The sequence below is a fragment of the Patagioenas fasciata genome, chromosome 1 (assembly GCF_037038585.1).
Source record: "Patagioenas fasciata isolate bPatFas1 chromosome 1, bPatFas1.hap1, whole genome shotgun sequence".
In the NCBI taxonomy this organism is placed as follows: Eukaryota; Metazoa; Chordata; class Aves; order Columbiformes; family Columbidae; genus Patagioenas; species Patagioenas fasciata.
The window spans coordinates 15,671,665-15,685,233 of NC_092520.1; the positions used below are offsets into that span (position 1 = coordinate 15,671,665).

At 42.6% G+C, this 13,569-nt stretch overlaps 1 protein-coding gene across 1 annotated transcript in view; it reads left to right on the top strand.

Annotated features, from left to right (window-relative positions):
• Positions 1–6,497, top strand: part of ARHGAP42 (Rho GTPase activating protein 42) — a 165,922-nt gene extending 159,425 nt beyond the window's left edge. The window contains exons 23-24 of the mRNA XM_065832144.2: positions 804–883; positions 1,165–6,497. Coding sequence (XP_065688216.1) covers positions 804–883; positions 1,165–1,253 — 169 coding nt within the window. The 3' untranslated portion in view covers positions 1,254–6,497. The remainder of the gene's footprint in view (positions 1–803; positions 884–1,164) is intronic.
• Positions 6,498–13,569: the final 7,072 nt, after the last annotated feature.

Below are 13,569 nucleotides of genomic sequence, written 5' to 3' on the forward strand. Positions count from 1 at the left end.
TACCTGTGAAGTGGCTTTTTTTATTGTTTTGTGGGTTTTTCTTAATAATTTTTTAGCAGTGAGAATTCTTCAGTTCGGGAACCTCCGGTTCTTGGCAGTTCCAGTGCTTCACTATTCTAAATCATAGTGAGGTTTTCCAGCTACAGATTGAGACACATAAACTTAGCTGAGCTGTCTGCCTGTAGGTGTCTTCATTTCAGGTATTATATAAGGAAATATTTAATTGAAGGTTTCACTGCAGGCAGTGGAACCTGGCGAGAGCCATTTGTTGCACTCTCAGGTAGGTGACCATAGCAGAAACCAGGCTGGAATGGTCAGTGGAAGTGACACAGAGGTTACTTACAGACATCTAATTTTAGGTGGGAGAAGCTGAAGCCCACCCCAGACACCCAATTTAACTCACAAGACGTGTTTTTAGACATTTAGTGATCACTTTTGATTTGTCTCCAGGCCATCCATCAATCGCTTCAAGCAATAAGCTCTGGTTCAGTAATCATTTGAATGACAACTTTAACGAGAATGAAAGAAGGATTTTAAAAGTTTTAAATCATATTCCTGTTTAAATGTCTAAGTAGGATGTTGGTCTCTTTCCTGCAATAACATGCTTGTTAACTCCAGTAAGCTTGGAGTTATTATCTGCCGTAACAATACTCCTCTGACTTGCTGTGTAACTAGTCATTACCATCTTGTATTTGTGCAACTGATTGTTCCGACACTTCCCAAGTTTTAATTTCATTTCTTTATATGTTTTTCCTTGCTATCTCATTTATCGCAAGCCTGTATGGTTTTTTTTTTTATTTCAGGCAAGCAAAAGCCATGTATTCCTGTAAGGCTGAGCACAGTCATGAGCTGTCTTTCCCACAAGGGGCAATATTTTCCAATGGTAAGAGTTTTACATTCTCTTTTTACATTTATATATATATATATGTGTAGAGATATATATATGTGTGTGTGTGTGTGTGTGTATATATATAACTGAGCTGATTATCTACAAGGTAAAGAGAGCATAATTCCATTTTCAAATCTCAGTTTTGCCCTGATTTTTCAATTGCTCTTGAATCAATACTGTCTAAATAAATCTGTTAACCATATATAGGATCTTTTAACAATGTTAACTTATTGTAAATATGTTTTGTTTGTCTGGCACTTTTTCTTTCTTTGCAGTGTATCCATCAGTGGAACCAGGCTGGTTAAAAGCAACTTACGAAGGCAAAACAGGACTCGTTCCTGAGAATTATGTTGTCTTCCTCTAGTATTCTTTAGTGGACAGCAATATCTTCATGGTATCCATGGTAACAAGTAATAAGCACTATGATTTTTATCTGACACAGATATGGGATCAGCCCGTTAGCTGAGTGGTAGATTTCCTTCAGATACTGCAGCCGCAGGTTACACGGCTCCCGCTCAGCGGAACAGAATGTAATGAAACAGTTAACAGTTTCTGTACTGAAGACGGTACTCTGTTTAAATAACTTCCATTGTTTGCAAAAAGGTTGTTCTGTTCTTCTTTTATGGGTAAGGAACACTAGAGCAATAAAATCAAAAAAGTCGCCATTTAGCTGCAGACCTTCAGGTCCTAGGATGCTGCTCACAGAAGTGTGAGATTTAGAGGCAATGCACTCTGTGGTGTTTCTTGCAATCTATAGTGTTTAATATGGAAAATTGTATTTTTTTCCACAGTGTAACTAATGCTTCTATTGTGATCTGAATGCTCCCATAGAAAACTCGATTGTAAAGTTAGTCCTAATCATTTCAAATAAGAAATGAGTTTTCCATAAATCTGAAGTTGGAACTTCTGTTAGTCGTTGAGATTAAAATGTGTTACAGGACTTATGCAACTGATAGTGAAATCAGTTTATACACTGCGTGAGCAGTAAGTGCTCATTCAAAATGTGATATGTTTAATGAATGTTCCGTTCAAATACTTTTTAGATTTATTTCCTCCTTTCTATATCAGTATAGATAATATTAACAACCTTTATTTCTGTGATATCCATCATCGGGAAGAGATTCTCAGCGTATATCAGAACAACAGCTGTGGAAAACAAGGAGGTGCAGAGTCTGGAATGGCTGGTAGTCACGTGAAGTGAGCAGTGAAAAACAGCGTGTTTTGAAACCTGAGATAAATTGTAACTGAGTCCTTTTCAAACTTTTTCCATTACAAGTAAGACAAATGGCCTGTGAAGTAGCTAATTTTATAAGCTATGAATGCTAAAAGCTCCACGTAGCAATAAACTATTTAGTATTATTTCTCCTGACTTCTGCTAGACTATTTGACAAAGACTTCTCCCCTTCCACAGAATAAAAAAGCCTTACTTTTCAAAGGTTTTGTAAAGACTCATTGATCGCTCCTGGTAGGACTGAAAAAAACCACCACCTCCAGCAACAACAATAACAAACAACAAAAAACCCTCCAAAACCAGTGCTTTTTAAATCTAAGCATCTTCCTTGCACACTTGGAGGGAAAACATGCACTGCTTGCTTGGCTAGGTACCGTGCCCGACTGAAAACCAAGATATTTAAGCTCCATATTAGTAATTCTCTGGCCCTAGTGCTACAGAAAGAACTCACCGTTTCACAGACCTGTCAAGGCTTAGTTCTTTCTTCAGTAACAGAAATCGATAGATACATTTTCCATTGATTTCAAAGTTGTACACTACTTCCAGAAAGTTTGAGAAAGAACGTCTGTTAGGACTAAAAAACATCAGTAAGCTTCTAATTGCTTCTTTTTTCTTTCCATACCCTTTTTCTTCTTTTACTTAGAAAATAAGATTTATTGCCCACATTAAGCAGCACATCAGAACATTCTTTACTTGCATGTGGTGCATGATGTCTGCAGAGAAATTCTGTGTTGAATTCAGGCTGGTGGCAAAAACCTGCAGGATCCCTCACCTCGCTAATCAAGTATCAAGGGGCAATCAGGGAAAGAGAGAGGCTGGAAGAGCATCCTCCCAAAAGTGATCTGGCTTTTCAGAGGGCTATTCTGGGTATGACTGGCGGCAGGAGGTTGAGGACAGACCCTTTGAATTGGTGACTGACTGGTCTGGGCTCGTTCTTCACTCTGAACAGTTTAATTGAGTCCCAAATCACATTTGACTTTACCTTAAGACCAGACAGTGTTCAGTGCATTGTGCTGAAGGGCAGTGCCAGGCATCATCACGGGCAGTGAAGGCAGACACGTGTGTGTGCTCCTCTCATTTCCCCAGAGCAGGTGTGGAAGGAAACGAAGGTCTTTTCTAACCAGATTGAGCCTTTCTTATGTTGAAGACAAACCAACATTTCTGAGTTTAAGCTACGCCTGAAACTGCCATTGCCCTGAGATCAACATGGGTCTGGTTGTGCTCTTGCTGTATTGCACAATGCAGAGATGGCAGGCTGTCCAAAGGCTTCCCTCTGGTGACCTTCCCAGCAGCGCAGGGAGGGAGGCAGAGCCGAGAGCTGCCGCCCCAGCACGTGTCTCACCCGGGCAGAGAAGTGCAGCGATTTGGGGAAAAATCCCAACTTCTGTTTATTGCACCGGGGTCAGTGGCAAACTGACCCGTGTTGAACGTTGTTTGATGACCTCTTATACCTCTTCAGAACAATTTAATTGTTGTGAAATTCTTGAGGAATGATGAAATAGCATATGCACTTGCTTTGCTTTAGCCTGATTTAAAAAGAAGCGGGGGGTGAAAGCTGACTGTAGGTGACCTTACAGCCTGGGTATGTCTGGGTGTTCTCCAATATTATATTTTGCAACCAGCTGATCAGAGTGCAAGCTAGAGGACTCGAAGATGCCAAATTCATTAAAAATTTTGTAAATGCAAAGTTCAGTTACAGATTAAGTAAGTAGAGCCTGTAAGTGCTGAGGGAAAGGTTGTAGAAAGACCTGGAGGAATCCCTGCAGTGTTTTGTCTGTTCTCCTTGATTCATCTCACATTAGACACAAAACTGAATTGCAGAAGACAACTTGATAAGAAACTGGATCCCCTTCATCCTCCTGCTCACAAAACAAATATGTATTTTCCTCTGCGAGACTCTGCACTTTTTCAGGCCCTTGTTCTGAACCAGCCATGATGGTCACGAATAATTTTAAGGTAGCTTAGTTTTAAAATAGCATTTACATCCAAAAAAGGTTATGCCCATTCTTAATTACAGATAAGCACAATGAGGAGGGTTTTTAATATTTTTGAAATGTGTTACGGTTTTTCTGTTCCTCTCTTCTGTGGGACATAACCAGCATTTTCTGTGTATTCTCACTGCTGGGTTGAGGATGCCCCAGCTCTTCCCTGACTTCCCAGGAGGCAGTTTCTCTCTACAAGAAGCTGCACAATGAACTGGAGAGTTAAGTAACGAGGTGTTCACAGACTGAAATGGGGGAGAGAGCAGTAGCAAAGCTTGTCTGATGGTGATACTCTCAGGCCTGACCAAAAATGTTTCTGATAATTGCGAAGGATCAGAAATCCATTTAACATTTAAAGGAAGATACAATATCTTGATAGTGCCTTACCAGAAAATTAGGCAAGATGGATTAAGTTAGTTCACAGTATTGATTTACTGTATTTTTTATGAGTCAGATTCCCACTACAAGCAAAGCTTGTGCAATATTTTTATTATAAGTATTATTATTATCCTTCCTAAAAGGATGCAGCATTTTTTTTTCCCGAATGTCACTGTAGAACTCAAGGTAGATGATCACAAAGCATATTGTGGTTTCTCTTTATCTTGTGGAAATGATGTCTGTACCCACAACTTATGTAATTAGCCATGGTTTTTCTTTGTTAAACCTTTTGATACATGTTACAGTACAACATGAATCCATAGTGTGAAGGACTGATATATTGTATGATAAATATGTAAAGTATATTAATATTTTATATTCACACTTTTTATTAATGATGATAAAGATGAAAAAAATATTTTTGGTGTAATTCCTATGAGTTCAGTATTACAATGTCTTTGCCATATTTTGGCATTTAGAGTTCTATGTAACAAAATGCTTAAATTAAACTATAGCTAACACGTATGTCCCTAACTGATCTATAAAGTCCATTGTTCAACTATTTCTGGAAAAATATTATGCACAGATTTGCTGACCAGCACTATTCTATTATAGTAATAGTAACTTATTTTCCTTTTACATGCTTTATGGTGCTAATCTCTATTCTTTACCTATAATTAGATTGAATTGTAAAGTGCCCTTAGGAAAGATATGTAAGGAGAGGAAAAGTTGCAAAATTCGGCAGTTCAGAACAAAAATTACAACAACAACAAAGCATTGTATGGCAGTAATTGGGTAATTTTTTTGTTACATTTCTCCACTGGTCTATTTTCTACTTGATAAAATTGCATCAGAATAAATAATGAAACTAAAAAGCATATTGTTCTTCAAACTTCTTTTGCTAAGGCAGCAGTTCATGCAATTTTGGATTGAGCAGCGAGAAAAGAAACCCCAGTAGGGGAGCACATCCTCCAGGCTGGGGTGGATCTTCTCCACTGACAGAAACTCGCAAAGCTCTCATGCAAAGCCAGACCTGCAACAATTTATAGCAAGGGTTTGCTGGCCAGAAGCCCCCAGAAAGTAAAGGGAATATTCTGCTAATGGGGTAACGTGATACAGCTTGGCATTATCCTTTCTTTCAGCATAGTGTCCTGTATGAATTATTCAATGAGCAGAGATGAGGATGTAGGCAAAGCTCAGCCTCGCTCCATGTGGGCACAGAGCCCCGGCAGCCGCTGAGAGCTCTTGGTCCAGCTGTTGGTCCAGCTGTTGGTCCAGCTGTGTCTGTGCAAGGCGGGAGGTCTCGTTTTCAGATAAAATTTTTCACGGGCTTTGGGAGTTTGCTTTGTTTTGGTTTAATAAGGTGCTTGGTATCCAAACAGCTACTAATTCAATGTTGTACTTTCGTCACTGAAGATCATAGCATTGTATTTCTTGTCCTGTATGTGGCAGTATTTAATAAGCCATTGGATGATCCTTGTTAAATTTTACATATAGGGAATGGTGCTTCAACCCTCGGATGTCTCAGCTGAACGCTATTCTGCATCTGAGCTTTTCGCAAGTGTTTTACTGGGAATTCTCATTAAAGTTCTGACACTAAAGATAGCACCACGGTCTCAGCACTACAAGTTTCTATTATAGCAAAGGGCAAAGCAGCTGAACAGGGCACATGGGTAGTTTCAATTTTCAGTTGTATTTATGACAATTTCAAAGGTATTAGAGTTTATAGGGGTTACTTTAGATACTATGTGGTATTTTAATAGGAAAGTATATACAATCAATAACTATATATATATATATTTAATAAAGTCCTACTAAATTATCTTATTGAACTCTCTGTTTATTTTGTAGTGTGGTTTCAATAATTATCTGCACTCTGTATATATCTACATGTAAATAAATGGCATGACATTCATAAGCTGACTTGCAGACATAATTCTATGTTGTACCTTACACTGTATTTCAAAAATTTGAAAACAAAAAACTTTTTTCAAAATAAAAAGCCTTTCTACACAAACTGGTTTCTTTATTATTTTTAAATTTGGGCTCTAGTTCAACCTTTTCTTTTATCCGATAAATAATGCTTTTGTGCTACTTCCATCCGTACCTGTGTTTTTCAGTGGTTGTTTCACCCATGAGGATGCTTTATGTGGAGGACTTTACTCCTAACAGTGAGCAATGGGTATGTGTATGAACACTAAACAATGTCACCTGTTGTCCTGGTCACATGGAAGTCTCCAAAGATATGGCTTTTGAGGAAAAGAAAATAACAACTTTGCACTTTAGGTAACAAGAAACACAACCGTGGTATATCTGAACACTATTGGTGAGGTCTTTGCCACTGAAAATGAGCAGGCAGGAGCAGGGTTTGATGGCCCAGCTCCACAACATGGCTTGTGAGGGAACAACGTGAGTGCAGAGGTTCCTGCAAATTTCCTCATGTTCTTTTCACAGAATCACAGAATGGTTGGGGTTGGAAGTGACCTGGAGATCATCTAGTGCAACCCACCTGCTAAAGCAGGTTCACCAGACTTCACACAGGAATGTGTCCAGGTAGGTTTGAATGTCTCCAGAGAAGGTGACTCCACAGCCTCTCTGGGCAGCCTGTTCCAGGGCTCTGGCACCCTCAAGGTAAAGAAGTTTCTCCTCATGTTCAGATGGAACCTCCTGTGCTTCAGTCTGTGGCCATTGCCCCTCATCCTCTCATTGGGCACCACTGAAAGGAGTCTGATCCCATCCTCTTGACATCCACCCTTGAGATGTTTATAAACATTGATGAGATCCCCTCTCAGCTTCTCTTCTCCAGGCTGAACAGACCCAGCTCTCTCGGTCTCTCCTTGTAAGAAAGATGCTCCAGGCCCTTAGTAATCTTCATAGCCTGCTGCTGGACTCTCTCCAGTATTTCCTTTTCCTTCTCAAACTCCTACCATTTCTCCATACCTTTTCACCTCAGGGACCTGCAGCTTTTCTAGCCCTCAGGAGAGAGTTATTTCTATTGCCACCTCTGCCCAAAGCGAGAGCAGGGGTGGGATGGCCTGTCTCACCTTTCTCCTGAAGGGACTCCAAAAACTCAAGAGGCTTTTATATCCCTGAGACAATCAGGCTTTATTATGATATTAACTAAAAACAACCCACCAGCTGATAGACTCTTTCTGTGCCCACTGTGTGGTTAGGCCTGCCTGCTGCCTGCCTGCGGCCTGTCCCCCCGGCTGCCTGCCTGACCCAGGGCACGTTTGCCTCTCGCCCAGGCACTGTCCCTGCAGCTGCCCCGAGACATGAGATCCTGGCACCCTGCAGCTCAGGGCACGGGAAAGGGTCCCCTTGACAGGGACTGGAGGATGCAATCGGGTTGGTGAAGCTGCTGTGTTGGCTCTGCTGGAATCACAGAATCACAGAATGACAGGGCTTGGAAGGGACCTCAAAAGCTCATCCAGTCCAATTCACCTGCCGGAGCAGGAACACCCAGATGAGGTTACACAGGAAGGTGTCCAGGCGGGTTTGAATGTCTGCAGAGAAGGAGACTCCACAACCCCCCTGGGCAGCCTGTTCCAGGGCTCTGGCACCCTCACTGAGAAGAAGTTTCTTCTCATATTTAAGCGGAACCTCTTGCATTACAGTTTGAACCCATTACCCCTTGTTCTATCATTGGTTATCACCGAGAAGAGCCTGGCTCCATCCTTGTGACACTCACCCTTTATATATTTGTAAACATTAATGAGATCGCCCCTCGGTCTCTTCTCCAAGCTTAAGAGCCCCAGCTCCCTCAGCCTTTCCTCACAAGGGAGATGCTCCACTCCCGTGATCATCTTTGTTGCCCTGTGCTGGACTCTCTCCAGCAGTTCCTTGTCCTTCTGGAACTGAGGGGCCCAGAACTGGACACAATATTCCAGATGTGGTCTCACTGGAGCAGAGCAGAGGGTGAGGAGAACCTCTCTCAACCTAGAAAACCTGAGGAGAACGGGCTGCAATGAGGGGTTAGGACTGAGGTGTAACTTATTGCCCTTACTTGGAGCTTAATGAACTTACTGGGATGTAACAGCGATGACATAACCTGTCACCAGAAAAAAGTTCTGTGACTGACCCTGTCACCACTCGTTCACTGAAACGCTCCCCAGCTGTATGAGCACTCTAGGAAAGCGGGTGAATCGGAGGGCAGCAGCACATCTAAGCACGGATGCCAGGAGGTACCTGACCCGCCCTCCTGCCCTTCCATGCCTGGCAGGTTGGGAGTAGATCTGTCACCTGTGCCTGTACCCGTGTTGGCTGGCGCTGTCACTGGGAGTGTGGGCCGGCACCAGGGCTGCAGTCACCTCTGCTCCCAGAGACCATGGGCACACACGTGGTGAGAGCAGCCGGAGCCAGCCCTGCGCAGCGAGCAGGCACGCGGGGACATGAAGAATACGTGTGTTCTGATAGTCCATCAAAAATGACCTGTCGTCATAGGTTTTATGTTAAAAATCTGAAAAAAAGCAGTGTTTTTTTTCTTTTGGAGCTTTCTACCATTTCCCATGGGGTTGCAGGCTACAGGGATTTCAGATCCTTTCATCTGCAGGAGTGAACGCAGACTATTTTGCGATCTATACAAAGTCTTAAAATAGATCTTATCACTCATTTTCCCAGTGTCTATAGGGCCATTTTACTTGGCATGGAATAACTAAGGTTTTTCTCTGTTTCTGGAATCAAATGTTCTGGCTTGTTATATTTTGACATTTCAGTAAGCATTTTAAAGTAAAAAGACATAAATTCCTGTTAAAATAGCTCAGTGTTACTGGATTATCACTGAATGGGTGAGACACTACCTGTGTTTCTCACCAGGAAGAGTGAAGAGGGAGTTCATCACTTGGTTGCGTTAAGATGCTTTATTACAGCACATGATTCTTGTCTGCTTGGAAAAGTGGATCTCCCGGTCCAGAGGCTCCATTGCTTGATACGCCTACAATGTGGACCACAGAGCAGGTGACTTGTGGAATAATTACGGTATAAAGCGGACACCAGAGCGCTCCGTGGCGATGTGGAGCCTCTGCGGTGCTCGGCCGAGGGGCAGCAGGATGGCGTCGGGGGCTGCAGCCGGGGCGGCCGTGACCCCTGCACTCGTGAAGAGGAGAAGCACTGGTGATGCAAGGAAACGGCACAGGCACGGACTGTGAAGTCAGTTCAGGTCCCAGTTGGGAACGTTGTCTCATGAGCTGGACACTATTTGTTCCTTCAAAACCTCCCTGCATTTCTAACACGAACACTATGCTTATTAAAGACGGTAAATAAGGTATGTGCACTTTCATCTTCTAAAACTTCATTTCACATCTATAAAGCTTTTCCTGTGTAATTTGGATTGATCGCTGATACGGAAAAAAAGTATTCAAAGATTTTCTTGGCTTCTCTTGTAACAGTTGGTTGCTTTTCTATTGTATTTATGGCAACAAGCTCAAAAGCTGAGCTAGCCTAGAGCAAGCGCCTTTGCCAAAGATCACGGTGTGCTTTTTTAATGTAAACATGCCGGGATTCATGGGAACATCGAGTGACCTCCACAGCCGGTACAGAGAGGAGTCTTAGTTCACTTGAAAGCACTTTGGTAATTGGAATACATCTTTCTGCCAGTATAATTGAGGAGCTGATTAGTTAGACTTAGCACGGGTGTATTTCATTTAAAATTACCGTTAATGGCTCTTGGGTGCCCTTAGAAGGGATTAGAGTCCCATTTGAATGAAAAACACCAGCGATTTATTTTTGTTGATGGTCATTGCTTTTGCCTTCTTACAAAAAAAAAAAAAAAACAACAAAAACCAAACCAAAAAAAACCACGTTCAAAGGGAAACATGTGGCTTACCTGGATTGCGGGTATTTTCAAAGGGAGAGCGGAAACGCTGTGCTCCCTGCTACGGTGGGCACGGGCTCCATCCCCTCTGGCGGGCAGGGGGCTGAGGGCTGGGGGGCAGATGGGGTGTGCTGTGCCTGGCACAGCAGGAGCCACATGCTACAGCCAAGCTCATTTTCGGGGCTCTATAGCCCAGACGTGACCGTGTGCTCACAGCATTGCTGGGGAAGCATCAGGTGAGGTAACGGCGCGGTGGGAAGCCCCATGAGAAACCTTGCAGAGGACAGTTCACAAACCCAGGCGGAAGGAAGATAAGAAACCTGAGCTTGATGAACCTAGACAGTGTTCCTCCAAATAAATGAACAGGCGAACAGGATACAACTGGTTCTCAGTATGAAACAAATGCCGTTTGGAAGGACCTCACAAGAAGATAACAAAGATTAGGGTTTTAGTGTGCCTGAGCTGAGCACAAAGTGCTGGAAGTGGAGGCTGAGAAAGCGGTGATGACCGAGTCCTGAATTAACACGAAACAAGCAGGATGCAAGGAAAACCCACCAAAAAAAAGGCATCTAGGGGCTGTGGAAGCACCTTCCAGGGACAGCTGAAGGAAGCAGGTAGAGAGCATAAGACCTCAAAGAGATTTAGGTGCAAACAAATTGTGTTGGGCAGCGGTGATGCAACTAAATCCTTACACAAATCTACAGCTTAAATAGTCATTGTAAGTTTATTATTTCCTGCTGTTGCTGTTGGTGGGGGGGGTGCTCATGTTTGGTCCTGAAAAATAATGTTTCTTTTCTGTCATTATGACAAATTGTGCCTGCCTTGGATGGCAAAAATGGTCATTTGGCACAATGTCCTGCCTGCTCTGTTACAGGCTCAGCATAGGGCATTTCCCCAGGCCCTTCCTTGGGCAACTTGCAGTGAATACCGTGGGTGTCTCATGCAGCTTCCAGCTGTGACAGGTGACACCGGTGTGTTTTGGATCAGGTCCTTCTCCCTGCCCTCCCTATCCCTCTGTAGTTCAGATGATGCAAAACAAACAAGCACAATTAATTTTACCTTTGGAGCAACGCAGAACTGAGCTGTAAGAAGAGTTCAGGTTCTGCTACCACTGAAGCCTTCCTTTAATAGTTTTTTCTCATCTTTGCTTAAATGATCCCTTGCAACATTTCCCCACTAAATGAACTGGGAAGCCAAATGTCCAGATATCTGTAAGTGCATCAGCACGAGGAACTCAGGTGAATGCTGTTGTGCTTTTTTCTACTATTAGCAATTAGCTCTGCTGGGTGGTTTTTATCCAGACAGAAACTGAAGGAACAATGCTTCTCTACCACGATGTTATTTGTGTGCATCTCTCACAAACAGCTCCTCTCCTGAATGCAGCAGGAACAACCACTGCTCTTTGCTTTTCAGAGTTTCCAAGGTCAGCCTTCCCCTGCAGGACACAGAGTGTTTGAGTAGAACAGCGGTAACACAAAGCCCATCGCTGTGGGTGATGTAGGACAAGGGACCACCTCAGTGCCACCTCAACCTTGGCTTGGCTTGGTGCCTTCTCCAGTGCTGCAGCACCTTTATTATTGACACACTGTCGATGGTTTTGACTGCGGGGTGACAATAAAACCCTGGCAGATGTATCGTTAACCTCCTCTCCTCCCCTCTTTCCCCTTTTGTCCCTCCCTCTCCCCGCTTCCCACTAAGGACGGGTGATCAGGAGGGAAAGAAGGACAGAGAGAAGAGAGTTGGAAAAGTTAAAGATGTTTTACTAATGCTACTGATAAGAATAGAGAAAATAATACAAAATATACAAAACCAATCTTGTAAGTCTCAGCAACTGCAGAGCCAGCACCCAAAGTCCTGGACTGGACCCTGCAGCCAACCGGAGCTGGATTCAGTCTCTCACTAGGCCTCAGTTCGCAGGGACGACCAGCAAGGTCCTCTCTTAATGTCGGCCATAAGCAAAAGGGAAAACAGAGATGAGATCCTCGTGATCTCCCACTTTTATATGAAGTATTCACGTGAATGGGATGTTGTACACAGTTGGTCAGTTTATTGGTCACCTGTTTCTCGTTGCCCCTCTTGCGAGATGTCCATCCGTGCTTATCAATAACCTCACATTCCATTGCTATGTTTACCAAAACATGTGTCTGGTTCTCCAGGAAAATGCAGCTAATATGAAGGCTTTAGCTGACAGGCAAATTCACTAAAAGATGAACTTGTTTTTTAACAAAACCAGGACACACACACAAAGGAAAATGATGGTTTCATCTGAATTATGGCATGATAAGATCTCTGGCACTGCTTACTTCTTTCACTTTTAGATAACAAAGTAGCAGGGCTGTCTTCACTGTGAGCAGCAGATGATTATTGCAAGAACTCATTAGCAGGTTTAAGTGGAAGTTCACCTGCACTGGGCAGAGATGAATCAGTGTCTGTAGCGCCTGCATCATTATGGAGTCTGAGATGTTACAATGAAAAAACGTCTTGTTTAGGCAGACTCTTATTAGCTAAAGGATAAAGGAAAGGGCTTAAGCATCTCATTTCAAATAATGAGTAACATTATTTTACTCTTTATACCCTTCCATTATCATGTCTATTAAAAAAAAAAAAAAAACAACAAACAACCAGACAAAAACAAAAGCATTTTTGAGCAATGGAGTATGCATTCAGTCTGAGTTCGGACATAGCATATATATACAAAGTCATTCCTCTCAATCCAGAGGTACAGCATTGCATAAATAAATAATTGGAGACTAAATAAAGGCACCAGTGCAGTGCTGAACTGAATGCATATTCAAGTTGGAGCATGGCCTTACACTTTGACACCTTGTAGTTCTTTAGTGTCTCAAAAATTATTTTCTTCTGTGTGCTAACTGATAGTAGGAGTGGCACTTTAAAGAAATTAATGTATGGGGTTTTTTTTGTGCTGACCAAATGCCTTCCACTATTGTTTAATACTGCATGGAATGTTTTAAAACTAAATTCATTTGGACAAAATCGTCTATGTGGTAAATCCCAGTCCTGTGAAACTGTTCATGGTGTGCACATGGAGTGCTTGGTACTGTCTAGGAGATCAATTCACAAGAACAAGGACATTCAGAAATGAAGCTGAAACATCCCTTTCCAGATGTACTGTATTATGTGGAAATAACGTGGAAAAGTATCGTTGCTGCTGGCACAGTTAACGCTTCTCTGAGGGCACATGAACATTGCAGCGTATCCTTAGCAGCCGAAGCACTAGCCCAGCCCGCAATGACCAGTGCTCCTGCAGAACGAGACG